General features: G+C 45.7%; 2 protein-coding genes across 2 annotated transcripts; one reads left to right on the top strand and one right to left on the bottom strand.

Moving 5' to 3' along the window:
* Positions 1-18: 18 nt before the first annotated feature.
* LOC136674871 (short transient receptor potential channel 7-like) lies at positions 19-8,608 on the bottom strand. The gene is made up of 13 exons (XM_066651151.1): positions 8,460-8,608; positions 7,880-8,384; positions 7,422-7,676; positions 4,517-4,699; positions 4,114-4,278; positions 3,721-3,937; positions 3,361-3,594; positions 2,981-3,245; positions 2,026-2,221; positions 1,236-1,457; positions 711-788; positions 503-578; positions 19-267 (listed from the first exon to the last, which is right to left on the bottom strand). Exons 1-13 carry the CDS (start codon positions 8,606-8,608, stop codon positions 128-130), a joined length of 2,685 nt encoding a protein of 894 aa, XP_066507248.1. The 3' UTR covers positions 19-127.
* Positions 8,609-14,899: 6,291 nt separating this feature from the next.
* On the top strand, positions 14,900-17,162 carry avd (avidin). Its single transcript, XM_066651659.1, has 4 exons — positions 14,900-15,006; positions 15,399-15,612; positions 16,045-16,165; positions 16,258-17,162. The coding sequence occupies exons 1-4, from the start codon at positions 14,935-14,937 to the stop codon at positions 16,307-16,309; spliced, it is 459 nt and encodes a 152-aa protein (XP_066507756.1). The 5' UTR covers positions 14,900-14,934; the 3' UTR covers positions 16,310-17,162.
* Positions 17,163-17,678: the final 516 nt, after the last annotated feature.

Here is a 17,678-nt window from a genome sequence, read left to right as displayed (position 1 = left end):
AGAACACAGTTCCTCAGGGTTTCTTTGGTGTTTTCCAGAGAACACGGTTCCTCAGGGTTTCTTTGGTGTTCCACAGACAACACAGTTCCTCAGGGTTTCTTTGATGTTCCTCAGAGAACAGAGTTCATCAGGGTTTCTTTGTGTTTTTACTGAGTCTGTCTCCCAGCTGCTGGATGAGGTCGGCCAGTTCCTCCGTGGCCTGAGATTTCTCTTCAAGGAGCTCGTACCTGAGACTGGAGATGTCCTGCTTTATCTCCTTCAGCTCACCTGAGGACACACACACACACACACACACACTTCATGCTGTACAAATGAATGTCATTAATACGTAATTAAACGTGAATACTCTTTGAGCAGTGTAACCAATCCAGTGGTAGCACCTGTAGACGTCCGAATGTAGAGCCTAATAAAAAATGACAGCTGGGAACATGATGAGTTGAAAGCTCTTTGATAAACGCTGCTCGCTGAGAGAGCCTTGTAGTGAATGTTATATTAGATTTACCTTCATTGATCTCATCGTTCTCGCTGTCAGTCTGGGCCTTCAGGACGTAGCGCTTGATGAGACGCTTCATGAGCTTCTGTGTTCGGGCCGGCAGGTTCAAAACCAGAGCAGATTTCAGGCCGTTTTAGCAGCAGCTCTCATGTCAGCACATATCAATACATGTCAAATAACCCGGGAAAAGTGTGTGGAATAACAGAAGAGACAGAACCTGGTATCTGGTCGGGTGCTTGATGGGATTCCGCACCGTGAATTCGTCTTGGGCCTGGTACGATCGAAACCTGTGAAGCTGGCGTGGAAAACAAACACAAACAAACCACGATAGTTGGGTTATTTTCAAGTATACAGTGTATAACATTATCTCGAGGGTGATTAGCAGGCCCTGAGCAGCAGGAGACACAGGGAAAGGGTGAAGGACACGACATAAGCCTCCAGTTCACTTCTGACAGATCAGTAGAGTAGGGACCATGTGGTGGAAAAGCTCCACATGCCTTTTCTTCTGTTCTGAATATCTGAGCTACTGAAACATGTGTGTAAGTGTGTGTTGGGGGTCTTCTGTGGCCAATGCTTTGCCGTAAGCGTGGGTCCAATATGCAAAGGCCAGGAACTCCATACCCAACACTTCACCAATCAACCAAGACATATCTAGTGTTTCCATCTTTAGTTTCCCACTGGAACTACAAAGATAAAGTGGTGGATTCTAATGAAAAGACATAAAAAACCCTGAAATTCAAACCTTTGTCCGAGTGTTGGGCAGTTCCAGGTCTCGCTGGCTTCCGTGGTGATGACCTTTGACCTTGCAGAGCTGGACGAGGCTGGCCCTGGTGCGTAACGCCATGTAGTAGAAGGATTTGGGGCTCGGCACCAGGTTAAAGGGAGGGGGGAGGGTCCTGCCCTCATCGAAATAAGACAACCACAGCTTAGCGCGAGCAAACTTCCACTCCACGTCTGCGTCCTCCTGTAAACACAAACAACAACACAAGCTCACACAGCCACGGGGAAAACAAGACAAAAACAATACACACAGAACGACATCATACTTGAAACTGACTTTTAAATATAAACACTGCACTGCCTCATAGAACTAGCTCATAGCTCACTCATTCATTCACTCACTCACATATACACTTACACATCCACACATTAACTCAGTTACTTGCTCACTCATTCACACATGTAATCATTCACACACTGGTCACACATTCACATACTCAATGGACACTATTCCTCACATACTCACTTACATTAATGAATTCACTCCACAAGGTGGTGCTAATGTGCTTTGCATCGATGGCATCATTTTTTTCAGCATCTTCATTCATTCATTCATTCATTGTCTGTAACCCTTATCCAGTTCAGGGTCGCTGTGTGTCCGGAGCCTACGTGAAATCACTGGGCGCAATGTGGGAACACACCCATGAGGGGGCGCCTATCCTTTACAGGGTGACTCCCACTCACACATTCACACCTACGGACACTTTAACCCAACAAAAGCACTTTAAAAACAATGTTGCCGAAGGTCTGACCTCTATTTCCTGGTAGGAGTGGTTTATCATGGCGATGAGCATGTTGAGCAGAACGATCACCATGGTGACGTTGTAGACTCCGTACAGGACATAACCGATGTTCTCAATGAATTTATGATCGTACTTAAGCACCACAGAGATCACTTCACTCAGACCGAAGATGGACCAGAACAGAGTCTTGAAGCTCTCTTCCACTCTGTGAAAACAATACGTTACACTTCATAATCCAAGAGAAAAGCTATAATCCGTAACGTGTGATAATACATTATGATGCAAATTTTGTTGCTGGGAATTATAATGTTTGTAATGTTCTAATAAACTAATAAACGACAGACTTAAGCCAGACATTAATAAAAGAAATGCTCCAAATTTATTTGGAATAAAACCTTTTCACAGTAATTTCCATTGAAAGACAAAGAAGGTTTCTTCCTTCTCAAGTAAGGCTACTATTTGGAGTTTTCTTTACACAGCAATGATATGTAAATATGCATGTTATATATTTTATGGGAGAAAAACTGGTCTGCTTTTATTACCACAGATTCAGACCATGAAGAAACTGGAACGGGACGCCGCCGGAGAAGATAACTCCAACCTGGAGGAAGTGGGAGGCCTTGCCCTTAAGCGCGGGAGTGCCTTGTACTCAGCAGAGTCAAATGCACCAACTCACCAGAGGTGTTATGTGAACAGGGTCTGCAGGTCGACCAGGTCGGTAGGTTGGAGTTTCCCTCACCAGGGGTGTCTCAGGTTTTATAGCTTTTAATAGTGCAAGCAAAATTTCACCAGACTTCACTGAACTAATATGGTTTCAACCAGTTTCTTCTTCATTTTCCAGTATGTAAATAACAGGATACTCCTCATTCAGGTCACTATTTGGACTAAAGGGTACTTTCTCCAAATAAATTGAGCTTCACACATTTCTAAACTAATTTTCCAACACATAAATCCCAGTACGCACGTGGTGAATGCAGGGTTATACTTGGCTCCCAGGTAATACGAATACAGATTGAACATCCCGATCATAAAGGCGAGGAAGACCATGATGAAGATAACCATGAACTTGAAGATGTCCTTCACGGTCCGGCCCAAGGAGATCTGCAGTGGGCCGAAGCTCTCGTTGGCCGGAAGGATGTAAGCGATCCGCGAGAAACTGAGGACCACAGCGATGGAGTACAGTCCTTCAGAGATCAGCTGGGGGTCGGAGGGAAGCCATCGGTTCCTCGCTGAGAAACACACACACACATGGCCATTAGAACTTGACACTGCAGCTCTGCAGTTTGAGAGAGAGAATACGAATTAATAACACTGCTGGATAAATCTCAGTGAACCTGCCCTCACCGAATGTGAAGTAGGCGACGTCCGCAGGAAGGGAGGCATTGGTGAGGTCAGCGCTGGTCACGTACAGGTCGACGTAAAGCTGCGCTCGTGAAGCTCTGAGGAAGGCCATCAGCCTCGCCGTGAAGGACGCTATGAAAATGGACAGCATCCCAAAGTCCAGGATATTCCACAGGTGCATGATATACTCACGGGGTCCATCCTCCCAGATCTCCTTACACTCCGACCAGATCATTCCTGACCACGGGAAATAGAGTTTAAAGACAGTGTGGGCAAGGTGTTCACAGTAGTGCTGTCGCACAGATTCTTCAGACGTCTGGTTCCTATCACCACTACTGCACTCAGCCTTTTTCAGACACTTACCCAGCACCCATTTCATGATCAGCATCTCCGTCCAGGAGAACTGGCTGGTTTTGACTCGGAAGATCTGCCGTGGGTGGTCCGTGATGGTCTCGTTCGGCAGGTTCTTAACCCCCACGAAGCGGTCCGACGCATTGAGCACCAGAAGGCCCAGGAAAATGGTGAAAGACACGGCGTGAGCCACAAACTTCATGAAAGGGCTGCGGAGAACCTGCCCCAGCTGGAGAGAGGAAGCAGAAGAGTGCAAATTACCCCTCAGAACTCACTCAGAGCACAGGGAAAGACCTGTGTTGCCCTGTGGAAGAGAGCACCGCGTCTTTTCCTCTGTTCTGAAGTTGTGAGCTATTGAAAAGTGGATGTGAGTGTGGGTGAGTGATGGTCTTCTGTGGTCTGTACCTTGCTGTAGGGCATGATCCAATATGCAATGGCTAGGAACGGCAGGCCCAACATCACGCCCAGAACCGTTAAACACTTCACCCCGATCGGCTGCTGCCTCAAGCCAGACAAGTTCTCATACCATAGCGTCAGGAGCTGCTGCTGACAGTTCGGATGAGCCACAAACTGCAGAGGAAAGCTTAGTGTTATTAAAGCACTGAGGCTATGTCTGAGGAATGTTTAAAACTATTTGTCAGCGAGGAACATGTGTAAAATTTTAGGAGAAACAGAAATACAGAGCACAGAAAGGAGTCAGTTGAAAATATTGAAGGGGTACCGATGAAATCAAGTGCATATATTGTTGCTAAATGTGAGTGAGTGAGTGAGTGAGTGAAAGAGTGTGAGTGAGTGCAGGCATGAATACCTTCTTAACCTCGTATTTGATGGCCAGCTTGACGCGGCTGAGGCAGGGTCTGTTGTGGTCACTCGGCAGGTGGTGGTCCACGTCTCCGTTCAGAATGGCCTCAACCTCCTCTGTGTTCCGGCACAGGTCCAGAACCCCGACCACAAAGTCCTTACACTGCATCGACAGCTTTCTGTAGTCATTCTGCGAATCAGAGTCACGATAATGTCACCACTGTTCTATTGCTCACCAAGCTCGACTTGGCTTGGCTCTACTCTGCTCAGTTTCATCAGTGAAATCAGGTCCTGGTTCTGGAAGCGGGTTCTTGTTTAGTGGCTGTTCTCTCGTGGTTCAGAGCGAGTCGAGTAGGGACTAAACCGTGGCGTGTAAACCTTGCAGAGCGCTGATCGTCCAGAGAGAGTCGTCACTCTACGCCACGCAACGCAGACGACCAGCACCAACTCTCCATCTGTAAAATCTCCAGCTGCAGCAGAGATCACGTTTGTTTTTATCCGACTCATGACGGCAGCTCGTAAAATGACGCCGTGGTCTTTTGAAGAGGTCGTGCATCCCCTTACACGGCCACCGAAGGTCTTCCTCTTCTTGAGTACTAAGTCTTCTCCCTTATTCTGCAGAGTCACGTCACCTGCACATTATTCTTTAATTTGCCTCACCTCCAGAGTGAGGTATGGTCAGTTCCTGCGTGGCTGTGTTTGATCTACTCTGTTTAGCCCTTCTTCACTGCTTTGCTTTTTTTATCTGTTTTTGATCTTTGTGCTCTTCCCTTGATGTTTGGGTTGCTCCTTGTTTATTAGGAACTATCTGCAAATGGATCTTTCTTGACTCTCTGATTTGTAAGTGTTACACAGAGTCAGTTTATAACAGAGCGCTCAAGTCATGCCTCAATCTGCCAGTAGCATCATGATCTGTATCTCTCAGTGATCTGATGAGCTTTTCATACGACTCCAAACCCAAAGCCCACAGAATGCAGTGCTGCCTTTGGAAAGTCTTACTACTTTGAAGATCTAAAAGCTATCGAGTGCTAATGGCACCCCCTTGTGGAGAATTTCCCACCTGCCAAATGCGAGTGAGTGAGTGAGCAAACGAGTGAATAAGTTGCAAAGCCGCCTCTTAGCATAAGAGTGACTTCTGAAATACAAATACAATATGACACTACTGACTGATGTGAACGAGTGGAGCGTTAGGAAATGCTTAGGAGGAAAAAAACATCAGCATGATCCCACAGCATCCTCCATAGAGTGGTCTCAGTGAATCGATGAGAGGAGCTGACAAACTGGCCGTGAGAACTGATGATCAGACAAGTCCCCCCCAAGTGTCTCTCTCAGAGAAAAAGACCACCTCCCCCACTTTGATCCCACTCCTCCAGCCAGCAGCGCATTTCTCTGAGTTTTCCATGTCTGAGCAATTAGCGCTTCCCGAACTCAGTGAGTACCGCGAGCAAACGTCAAGGCTTGATCTTAATTCGAGCAAAAGACTGACAGTGAAGTGAAGGACAAACTCGTGGTGTCCTCCTGACTGAGCGTCTCCCGAATGAATCCTAAAGGCGGTGGTGTTTATGTGGGGAAACTGATTATAAATGCAAGTGTGTACTTTGAAACACCATTAGCCCTCTCCAGGAGGCTGGAGCCGAGCCGTGAATTATTTAATAAAGCGATTAGGAAGTGTCTCTGCCTCCGTCTCCAACACGACGGAGATCAACACATCAAAAGCACTCTGAACTCGGAGAGAAATGTGTCAGAATCAGATTTTATGTCCGACCTTGTCTCTTACTAAACGTGTTGCAGCCTGCTGAGCTGCTCCTTTTCCTCTTACATCTGCTAACGTCTGGAAATCAACTTTAAAGCAGTTTTAGTTTTGGAAGATCCATTAAATCCATTAAAAATAATAATAAAATGGTGTTGAACAGCCAACGCATGACTGCTTCTTACGTTTTACGGTAAAACTAACAGGTTAATGTGGTAGAAGTAATCTGTATAGCAACAGTGCTGCTGAAGGCTGAAGTTTTGATGCTTTGCAACTCACTCACTCACTCACTCACATTTGGCAGTTGGGAAAATCAGCTGCAGATCACAGAAGCACATAATCCTAATAACTCTTGATGATGGTATAATAGTTGCTTATAGTATTTGATTTACTATATTCATCATTCATTCATTCATTCATTCATTGTCTGTAACCCTTATCCAGTTCAGGGTCGCGGTGGGTCCAGAGCCTACCTGGAATCATTGGGCTCAAGGTGGGAATACACCCTGGAGGGGGTGCCAGTCCTTCACAGGGCAACACAAACACTCACACATTCACTCACACACTCACACCTACGGACACTTTTGAGTCGCCAATCCACCTACCAACGTGTGTTTTTCGACTGTGGGAGGAAACCGGAGCACCTGGAGGAAACCCACGCAGACACAGAGAGAACACACCACACTCCTCACAGACAGTCACCTGGAGGAAACCCACGCAGACACAGAGAGAACACACCACACTCCTCACAGACAGTCACCCGGAGGAAACCCACGCAGACACAGGGAGAACACACCACACTCCTCACAGACAGTCACCCGGAGGAAACCCACACAGACACAGGGAGAACACACCACACTCTTCACAGAAAATCACCCGGAGGAAACCCACACAAACACAGAGAGAACACACCACACTCCTCACAGACAGTCACCCGGAGGAAACCCACACAGACACAGGGAGAAAATTAATTTATAATTCACATTTTAAAAAATGTAAAACTGTTGTACACCAATGTCCAGGGGCATCAGGGAACACATTCATAACCCTTTCATCTTATAACTAATCATTGATGGAGATTTGACAGGCTTCAGATGTCTGGTTCCATTCACCACCACTCTGAACCATTCTGAATGGAGCATTTTGAATTGATAACACTGACCTTAAACTCAGTTTCGATGTTGGCGAGTAGCGAGAGCTCATTGCTGAGCTCCAGGGCGGTCAGCACAGGGTCTTCGCTGGACAGTGAGAGGTAAGCAGCGCTTGCCAGACCTTTGTAGGCATTCATCCTGGAGCGAGAGTGGCTAAAGGAGTCCTGCTTCTGCTTCTCCATACACTCTCCGCACTTACAGAAGTGGTCATGGGGCTTCTCTATGCGAGCGCCTTTCAGCAGGAGGATGTGCACGATCTCGTACTCCTGTTCAGAGAAGAGACACAGGGTTATCTGGAGATAGAGAAGACTACTAGTGCATTGGTGATGTGGGATGACTAGGTCTGGAACCACTAGTTTCCAGTGTCCTCTTCCATTGCGCATTGCATTTCTATGAAGATTGACTCAGTAAAAAACAGCAATCGCTCTCAAAAAACTGAACAACCTGTCTTAATCAACAGCGCCCCCACCTGGCAGTGTGCAGCGAGAATGACCGGCGTAATGTCCTGGGAGAACCTGGTTCCGTCCTCATCGTAGGCATAGAAGTCGTCATCCCTCGGCTCCTGCTCAAGGGCCGAAACGGAGCTGTGACCGAAACGTAGGCCTCCCTCGAACTCTGGGTGGGCGAGGATGGCCTCCACGATGCGGACATAGCCCTTGCTGATGGCCAGCAGCAGAGCGTCTCCCACCCGGGCCAGACCCTCCTTCTTCAGCAGCAGCTCCGTCACCTCCAGATGCTCGTTCCCCACGGCCAGCTGCAGGGCGCTCTGTCCCATGTAGTCCACACAGTTCACGTTCAGGGTTTTGGATTCCTCTAGCATCTTGCGGACCACCGGGATGTTTCCGTACTCGGCAGCGTCCAGGAAGCGCTCCTCCTCTGCGGTCAGGCTGGTGCCCCTCTCATTGAACATGTAAGCCGGACCTCTGCGGCCCTTCTCCCTCAGGGTTGTGTGCCTCCTTTGCATGGATTCAAACCTGAGGAGAGGGGGTTTACATAGATCTATACCAGAGAATGAAATACAAAAAAAAAGACTACAGTGTCCCACTCACGTGTGCTGCGTGGTCCTCTGCGTCTGACCCTCCGCGTTCTCCCCGTCCTCCTCCGATGGCGTGTGCAGAGCCATCAGCTCGCTCCCGCTGAGGGGGATCCCACAAAGGGCTGCGTGAGACACCACAAATTGCTCGTTAGCCGCCAGCATCACATGCGCACCGTCCGCGTTAATACAAACCCCTCACGTGAGCTTCCGCTTCAACTTGGAGCTCCATGGAGACGACAGCTCTACTTTATATCAGTCCGGCTCCAGACAGTGGTCCATCTGTTGCTGAGCGATGTGTCACACACCTGGGCGTCACACACTGGCTTTCTCTTTCATTTTCTCCACCTCCACTGACCACCCCTCCCTCATCGTCTGAGCCACACACACACACACACACACACACACACACACACACACACACTTCAAAAGCTCATTGTAGCTGTACACACATCACAGATCCTTCAGAAACATTCAGTAGAACATCCATCATATCTGTCATGTCAAACACAGGCCCTGCTTGGGTAATTACACTTGGGGTGGGGTGGGGAGGGGTAACAATTGCATTAGAGCCTATATCACAGGGGATTTGGGTTCAATACTGAGGCCTTTATAGGATTTTATAAAACAAATTTATATTTAAATTAGTTATAACATAGTAATTAAAGAGATATGATGTAATAACAGACATAGCAAGAGTAAATAAATCATAGGTAGTGAACAGCCTTCTCTTATTCAATGATCAACAAACCCTCAATAATAAAAGCAGAGGATGAGCTCACAAGGCCCTTCAGCATGGTTTTTGCACTAGATATTGGAACATAGCTGTGAGAATCCGATGGCAGCCACAACAGCTTTATCGATGCCGAACTCATCCCAAAGATACTGCTCCACACGGACTCTAGCCGACACTCGGCATTGGACGTCCCATCCAGTCGCTCAGTGTGTGAGGAGTTGATAATGGAAGTGTCTGGAAGGTGTGTGTGTGTGTGTGTGTGTGTGTGTGTGTATGTTATTATTTTACAGCTGTTTGAAGAGCCATAGGAAACAATGGTCCGGGGGAAAACAGTGATCACATTAGTCTGTCAGCGTCAATCCACAGGCCTCACACTGTGAGCTTCCTCAGGCCCTGCAGGGTAAATACATCAGCAGCAGCGGCTCACCTGGCGCGGCACTTTGATGCAGTTCAAAGGCAAAATCAGGCCTTATTTCTTACAGAGGAAGCTACAATTGAATCTGAGCCCCTAAAGTAATTAAAGCGGAGGAGAGAAGAAGACCATATAAAACTCCAAAGCATTACAACAGAATAAAAGTGGCTGCTCCCGCTGAAGCTGCTCAATAAGGACACGTTGATGCACATGGTTCCATATCTGGTAAAAATACCCTCCTCAAAATCCCCTAGATACACAAGGGCGTGTTATTACTTTGAAAAGAAATTATATTTTAACTAAAGAAGCCCTGAGGAATCACAAAAAATACATTTTTCCAATTTATTGTCCTGCTGCCAATTAAGGACCATAAAAAATAGCACATTACACCAACGATGACCCACAGGGGGCAGCTGAGTATTTACATTTACCCTTCCTGAGATAATGGCTAAATCTGAGCCTGCGCTACCATCCTTAACCACAGTATATTTTATTTTACAGAGGAGCTAATGGCTAACCCTTACATGCTGTACCAGTTTTATCACAATATAATAGTTATTATTGTATTTACCGGGGAGCTACTAACAGCGTTCAAGGCTAACGTTGGCAATTTAGCTCAATGGACTCCATGATTCTGAGAAGTGTAAATCACTGTCTGAGGCTGAATCCCTTTTTGATTGACAGCGAAATGAGCGAATCAGCGATCCTTTGGTGTAAAGATCCGTGGGAGCACAGGCGGACACACTTCACATGGGCCAAGGCCGTTTAAGCAGCCTAGCTCTGCTGGACATTGAGAGGACACTAGTCAAGTCCCTGGAAAAGACGCGTTGTTGGTACGACAGGATCACAGATCATTTTCTTAAAAAGGAGCGGAGGGTAGAATTTACGTATAAATAAACCGACACATTTTATGATGTAGGCCGAAATTGAGCTTCCCCTCCTTGAAAGACCAGCATCCGCCACTGACATACGGTGTATACTGTGGTCATAAGTAGCACAATAAAGTGGTAGCCATCAGCTCCTCTGTATTAACTAACAAATTAATTACTTAATTAACTTACTAACTAACCAACTAAATAAATAAATACGTAGCTAAACACCCAAAAAACAAACAAACAAATAACAGAAATGATCAAAGGTCAGGAGGTGAAAGGGTAGTGTTTGGTTGTTTCCACAGCAGCAGATAAAACGTAAAAGAACGGAAAAAAGACTTACGTAATAAACACAAACACAAAAAAAGAAAAGAAGAGGTTATTCCTATGTTCCTTTTGGGCTTAGTGCAGATGTCAGAACATATCTGTGTGGATTTGATTACATTCAGCCATGAGGATGAGTACAAAGACCGCTGACAAAACTGAGAGGTAGAATAACTGTATAATACACAGACTTTAAATGTTAATCTGAAGCAACATTTCTGTGTATTTACAGAGTGTGTGTGTGTGTGTGTGTGTGTGTGTGTGTGTGTGTGTGTGTGTGTGCTGGATAAGCTGAAGGGTTGCAGCCGTAACGCTGTCACTGATTGATTTAACATTGTCTGCAGCAGCCCACGCAGAGCCAAGCTTTACACAGTGATACTCTGATCTCTCTCTCTCTCTCTCTCTCTCTCTCTCTCTCTCTCTCTCTCTCTCTCACACACACACACACACACACTGGTAGAGCCTGGAGTGACCTGCACAAATCCATTGAATCTTAATTTTTAGGAGTCTGATCAATATATATCATCAGCATAATTACTTTAATTTAGACACTCTTGATTCATCTGAACTGATCAGATGGAGCATTAAAACAAAAACAACCTCCTTGTTTCTACACTCACTGATCACAGAGCAGCACTTTGTAGTTCTACAATTACAGGCTGTAGTCCAGCTGTTGCTCTGCATACTTTGTTACCCCCCTTCCCCCCTGTTCCTCAGCGCTCAGGACCCCCACAGAGCAGGTGTGATGTGGTGGTGGATCATTCTGTGTGTTGTGCTGGTGTGTGTTGTGCTGGTGTAGAGTGGATCAGACACAGCAGTGCTGCTGGAGTTTTTAAACCCCTCAGTGTCTGGACCGAGAACAGTCCACCGACCAAAAACATCCAGCCGACAGCGTCCTGTGTCACTGATGAAGGACTAGAGGACGAGCGACACACACTGTGCAGCGACAGATGAGCTACTGTCTCTGACTCTACATCTACAAGGTGGACCAACGAGGGAGGAGTGTCTCACAGAGTGGACAGAGAGTGGACACAGGGTTTAAAAACTCCAGCAGCACTGCTGTGTCTGATCCACTCTACACCAGCACAACACACACTAACACACCACCACCACGTCAGTGTCACTGCAGCGCTGAGAATGATCCACCACTCATATAATAGCCTACCTGCTATTTGGGAAAAAAGTGAGATCATATATAGCTTTAGAACTGATTTCCCTTGAAAAGTCCAGGTTTACACACACACACACACACACACACACACACACACACACACACACACACACAGTCTCAAAGTGTGTCAGATACATCAGAATCCAAATGTGCAGTTGTAGAATAAAGATCTCTTCACACATCTCCACATTCATTCAGACGCTCCAGCTGTAGCAGGAGGTTATGAAATACATGAATTATACGTGCAGTCAGAACTTGCCTTGAGGCTGTGTCTTTAAATAACTCAGAGAGCGGCTCCCTCTAGTGACAGAACATCTCAAAAAAACCTTCTCTTGAAAAGCCCACCTTCTCTTCCCTCACCATCCACCTCATACCTCTAAATCATAAAAGATGTAGGGATTATTATTATCATAGTTTTCCAAGAGCCTGTTGTGAGCCTGTGTGGCTTGTCTCTTCTTTACAACAGCTGAGTCTCAAACAGCTTTCTGCTTCCTTCATAGTGCACTTCAGGAGGGCATCCAAATAAGGCACTGAGCTCTTAGTAAGTGTCCAATCGTATTTCTCCTAGTCCAGTCTCCTTGGCCTATATACTGCACGCTTCATGCTACAACCTGGGACTGGGCGTGTAACCGGGAGGTCGCTGGTTCGATCCCCAGAGCCGGCAGGTCACGACTGAAGTGCCCTTGAGCAAGGCACCTAGCCCCCAGCTGCTCCCCGGACACCGTGGCTAGGGCTGCTCACCATTCCAGGAATGTGTGCTCACTGCCCTCTAGTGTTCACTAGTGTGTGTGTAAAGGTGTGTTTCACTGCACGGATTGGTTTAAATGCGGAGAACAAATTCCTCTGTGTCTAAGCACTGTGTCCAATAAAGTGACTAATTTTAATTCGTACTGTAGACTACATACTACAAGCTATATAGTATACTTTAAAGTAAATGGCTCACTCCAATAAATAAAGCCCACAGTCGACAACCTTGGCAACACGCGTCTGGACAAAGCACCCTTCAGGTCTTTCCCACTGTAGGTCTGGATGTGTAGACACTGTGGAGGACTGTGAGTGTGTGACTTCAAATGGAGAGACACTGCCTAATGTTAGTGTTGGGCCAAACCCAGTTATATACTGTTTGAAGTGGGGAGCCAATATCTGAAGAGTTAACTACTGCACTACACTGGGAGCAGTGAGTACACTGTAAAAATTGCTGTAAATTTGCTGCGGGTCTGCTACAGTATTTTACTGTAAATCACAGTATTTACAGTAAATTATTGTATTATTCAATTGCAGTAATGGAGGTTGTGGGTTCGACTCCCGCTCCGTGTGACTGTCTGTGAGGAGTGTGGTGTGTTCTCTCTGTGTCTGCGTGGGTTTCCTCCTGGTGACTGTCTGTGAGGAGTGTGGTGTGTTCTCCCTGTGTCTGCGTGGGTTTCCTCCGGGTGACTGTCTGTGAGGAGTGTGGTGTGTTCTCTCTGTGTCTGCGTGGGTTTCCTCCGGGTGACTGTCTGTGAGGAGTGTGGTGTGTTCTCTCTGTGTCTGCGTGGGTTTCCTCCGGGTGACTGTCTGTGAGGAGTGTGGTGTGTTCTCTCTGTGTCTGCGTGGGTTTCCTCCGGGTGACTGTCTGTGAGGAGTGTGGTGTGTTCTCTCTGTGTCTGCGTGGGTTTCCTCCGGATGACTGTCTGTGAGGAGTGTGGTGTGTTCTTTCTGTGTCTGTGTGGGTTTCCTCCGGGTGACTGTCTGTGAGGAGTGTGGTGTGTTCTCTCTGTGTCTGCGTGGGTTTCCTCCGGGTGCTCCGGTTTCCTCCCACATTCCAAAAACACATGTTGGTAGGTGGATTGGCGACTCAAAAGTGTCCGTAGGTGTGAGTGTGTGAGTGTGTGTTGCCCTGTGAAGGACTGACGCCACCTCCAGGGTGTATTCCCGCCTTGCACCTAATGGTTCCAGGTAGGCTCTGGACCCACCGCGACCGTGAACTGGATAAGGGTTACAGATAATGAATGAATGAATGAATGAATGAATGAATGAATGCTGTAAATTTGAAATACAGCAGTGTTCCTGTAAAAATACGGTAAATGGCTGGGAACTCTGCTGCCAGTATTTTACTGTAAAATTTACAATACATTTTTTACAGTGTAGTCAATAAATGAATGAATGAATGAATCAATCAATCAATCAATCAATCAATCAATCAATCAAACTCTATTTATACAGCACTTTTCAGAGAAAGCATATTGAAAATTTAAATTGCTTTACAATTGATTGAATAAACAACAACAACAACAAAACACAATCAAACAAACAAACAAAACTTAAAAGTCTACAGAAACAAGACATTTCCAACTAAAAATGGTGAGAAATAATGGAAAACTATAAACTACAAATAATAATTAATAACTGATCAAACATTGTGTTGTTATATAAAAATATTAAATGTAATTCATTAATAAATTAGCGAAGTAAAACTGATCTTCACTGAAATACAGTTATAAGGAAAAGCATAAAATAAAGAGTATTAACAACCTATAAAAATAAATAAATACATAAATAAATAAATAACTGTAAACATGTGAAAGCCAGACTGAATAAGACATTTTAAAGAGGTAAATATATTCAGATTGTAGTTGCAGTATCTAAGGTGCTGCCAGCTCAGCTTTCTCTAATTCAGTGTCTGTAACTGTGCCCTATTCACTATATAGTGCACTGAAACAATCCCACAATGCACTGCAATAAGTATCACACCACCAGTGTACCCCATTGGATAGTGGATTCCTATAATACACTGTGTTGTTGGGGGAAAATGAATCTAAAACACCCTTCACTGCCCTCCCTCTGTTCCCTATAATAGTGCACTATAAAGGGAGCAATGTAGGGAACAGTGAGTAAGGGCAGAGAAAGGTGTGGCCTACAGTTAATTGCCTGCACCCTGCAGTGGGTGGGGTTCTGAGTTAAATACAGCCACCTGTTGTGGGGACAGTGTGTGTCAGGATGAAGTCTTCAGTGATGTGTGTTCTCTGTGTTCTGGTCCTGTGCGCTGGGTCAGAACCCGCTCCAAACAAAGTAAGCTAAACCGGGCCACAGCTGGGTTCTTATCAGATTCTCAGTTGTGAGAGATAAAGTGATCAAGTGCCTGAACTGCTTGTGGATTTGCTGCTTAGAAACATGTTAGCATTCAGCTAGCGTTTAGAGATAAGGATGATTCATACTGCACACAGCCATAACATTAAAACCAGCTCCACTGACCACACAGGGGCACTTTGTAGATCTGTTTACTGCAGTCTATCTGTTGCTCTACACACTTTGTTAGCCCCAGACATGGTGGTTGTGTGCTAGTGTGTGTTGTGCTGGTGCAAGTGGAGTTTTTAACCCCTTAGTGTCACTGCTGAACTGAGAATAGTCCACTGACTAAAAGCATCCAGCTAGAACTGATGCATACCACTTTTTGTCCTCAGCATCTGACCCACTGCAATGTGACCGGTCATTGGAGGAGTGACCTGGGCTCCATGTTGATGCTGACCTCTGGTGGTCTGGAGCTGAGGGGAGTCTTGCACACCTCTGTGGAGACGGAGCAAGGGGCATCGGGTCAGAGTCGAGAGGCGAAGGTGTTCGGGGTGGTGGGGGACGGCCATCAGCCCACAGTAGCTTTCTCCGTGCTGTGGGGGAAAGGTGAGTCCGTGATTAGTGTCTGTTTTTGTTCTTATTGTTATGGCTGTTATTAATGATGTACAGTGTCTTTTTTTGTAGTTTCTTCAGGTTGTTGCACACCTTCTGTGGCATGTGGAACTAAGCTATCGTTTGCGTTGCACTCATAAATAAGTGTTAATGAATACGCCTCATATCAGGGTTTATGTTTCATCACGTCACACGGAGGATGTTGTTGTCAGATGCATATAGTGCTAATTAATTACATGTGGTGTTTAACACATCTGAGTGCAGAGAGATCCATCACTTTTCCAGGCTTTCGCACCTCACTGAGTCAGTTTCTATCAAAAATCTCTGCAGTTTTCCTTTAGCGTCTGCGGTAAATGCATGTTTTCTACAGATAATTGTAGGTAACTTATTTTTAATGTGTTCATTTGCATTGTTTTCTCTCTCTAGGCTCCTGCAGTGCTTGGGTTGGTCAGTGTTTCCTGTTGCCCGGTGGTGGACAGGTTCTAAAAACACTGTGGATGTTGCGCTCAACAGCTGAGAGCTATTTAGACAACTGGGAGAGTACCAGGTAAAGTTCAAGAGTCAAAATCAACTGCATAGAACATTGTGCACCTTTTTCTCGTTCTTATTCTCTCTTTTAAATTCACTTGTGTACTCCAGGTTGGGCGAGGACCAGTTCATTTTTGTTGGGGAAGGTGTGGACGGACGCTAGGTTAAGTTTTCCAACATCTTGAGGCTCCTGGACTTGAGGGCGAGAAAGTTTATGGTTCTTAGCTTGGTTTAGCTGAATAACTCAAGCCCAAAGTCTTTTAAACACATGTGAAAACCTTTCATAGACCAGTTTAACACAAGGCTCCTTTGTAAACACTTCACAAAGCCAGGCTTCTTCGTTTAGCCAGATAACTTAAGCCCAGCTTCAAGTTTTAATTATTTGGGATGTGTTATCTGGCTAACTGAGAAACCCTCACGGATCTGGTCTAATATCATAAATAAGACTGGAACCTTGAGGGTGTTTCACGAAGCAGGAATTCTGAGTTAGCCAGCTAACTTAAACCTGAACTTGAGGGCTGTCCAATAGGATTCTGAATTGGGCTTAAATTATCTGGAAAAAATGAGATGCCCTCCTTTGTGATCAACCACCTTGGACAAGTGGACGGTTCCACAAAGCAGGATTTCTCAGTTTAGCCAGATAACTTAAGCCTGTCCAAGAGAACAGAGCCGATTGGACGTATCCTCATCTTTCTGATCTGGCTAAACTAAGGACTCCTGCTTTGTGAAACCTCTCTTGGGTCTAGTCCCTTCATCTGGTGTTGATAGGAACAGGTCCTGGATCAGCTCAGACCCTCGGGAGCTCTGTAGTTGTGGCATTTGAGCTTGTGTTAAATTGGCCAATCGGAAGGAGGCAGCACTTTCCTGCTGAAAGTTCAGTAAAAATGAGCGTGGCATTCGGACGGCGCTGACCTTTTGGATGCTGCTGTTTGTCCACTCCCTTCGTTCAATAAATACTGGCAAAGCACCTCTGTGTAATTTTTACCTCCAATTTACTGTCCTGACCCGTGTCCGCCGCTTCCCTCCACTGTGAGCGCGGACATTCAGGCTTTTGTTGGACATTAAACTGTGGATGTGCTATGGTTTAATGTTTGGACACAGTTTGCCTTGATAAAGACTTTATCTGGAGGATGGGAACTGTTCCACCTGGTCCTAGTTCACTCATCCATTCCAAAAATCACACATTCACTCAGTGCTATCCTAACTCTCAGACTCATAGCTGTCACTCATTCCTTTGCTTATTTACAGCCACAGTTCTATATTCACCCATTCATTTATTCCTATAACTGCCAACTTATTCATTCATTCCAACACTCACTCATTGGTATCCTAACTCCAGACTCATTGCTGTTATCATTCACTCAGTCACACCTTCCTATGCTAATTTACAGCTGCAATTCTATATTCACCCATTCATTCCTATAACTGCCAACTTATTCATACCTATACTCACCCATTCACTGATTGGCATCCTAACTCCCAGACTCAATGCAGTTATCATTCACTCACTCAGTCATTGTTCTTTATAAGCT

The sequence above is a fragment of the Hoplias malabaricus genome, chromosome 18 (genome assembly GCF_029633855.1).
Source record: "Hoplias malabaricus isolate fHopMal1 chromosome 18, fHopMal1.hap1, whole genome shotgun sequence".
NCBI lineage: Eukaryota > Metazoa > Chordata > Actinopteri > Characiformes > Erythrinidae > Hoplias > Hoplias malabaricus.
The sequence above is the reverse complement of the archived record's forward strand: the minus strand, read 5'-3'. Positions and strand labels throughout refer to the sequence as shown.

What these genes read in the sequence shown, in the direction of transcription:
- avd (XM_066651659.1), top strand. Translation starts at nt 14,935, where the DNA reads ATGAAGTCTTCAGTGATGTGTGTTCTCTGTGTTCTGGTCCTGTGCGCT. An exon ending in CAGAACCCGCTCCAAACAAA is followed by an intron (nt 15,007 to 15,398) that starts GTAAGCTAAACC and finishes TTTTGTCCTCAG; the next exon opens with CATCTGACCCACTGCAATGT. An exon ending in CTCCGTGCTGTGGGGGAAAG is followed by an intron (nt 15,613 to 16,044) that starts GTGAGTCCGTGA and finishes TTCTCTCTCTAG; the next exon opens with GCTCCTGCAGTGCTTGGGTT.
- LOC136674871 (XM_066651151.1), bottom strand. Translation starts at nt 8,608, where the DNA reads ATGCTGGCGGCTAACGAGCAATTTGTGGTGTCTCACGCAGCCCTTTGT. An exon ending in TATAACCCTGCATTCACCAC is followed by an intron (nt 2,222 to 2,980) that starts GTGCGTACTGGG and finishes TTGTTTTCACAG; the next exon opens with AGTGGAAGAGAGCTTCAAGA. An exon ending in ACTCCTACCAGGAAATAGAG is followed by an intron (nt 1,458 to 2,025) that starts GTCAGACCTTCG and finishes TTGTGTTTACAG; the next exon opens with GAGGACGCAGACGTGGAGTG.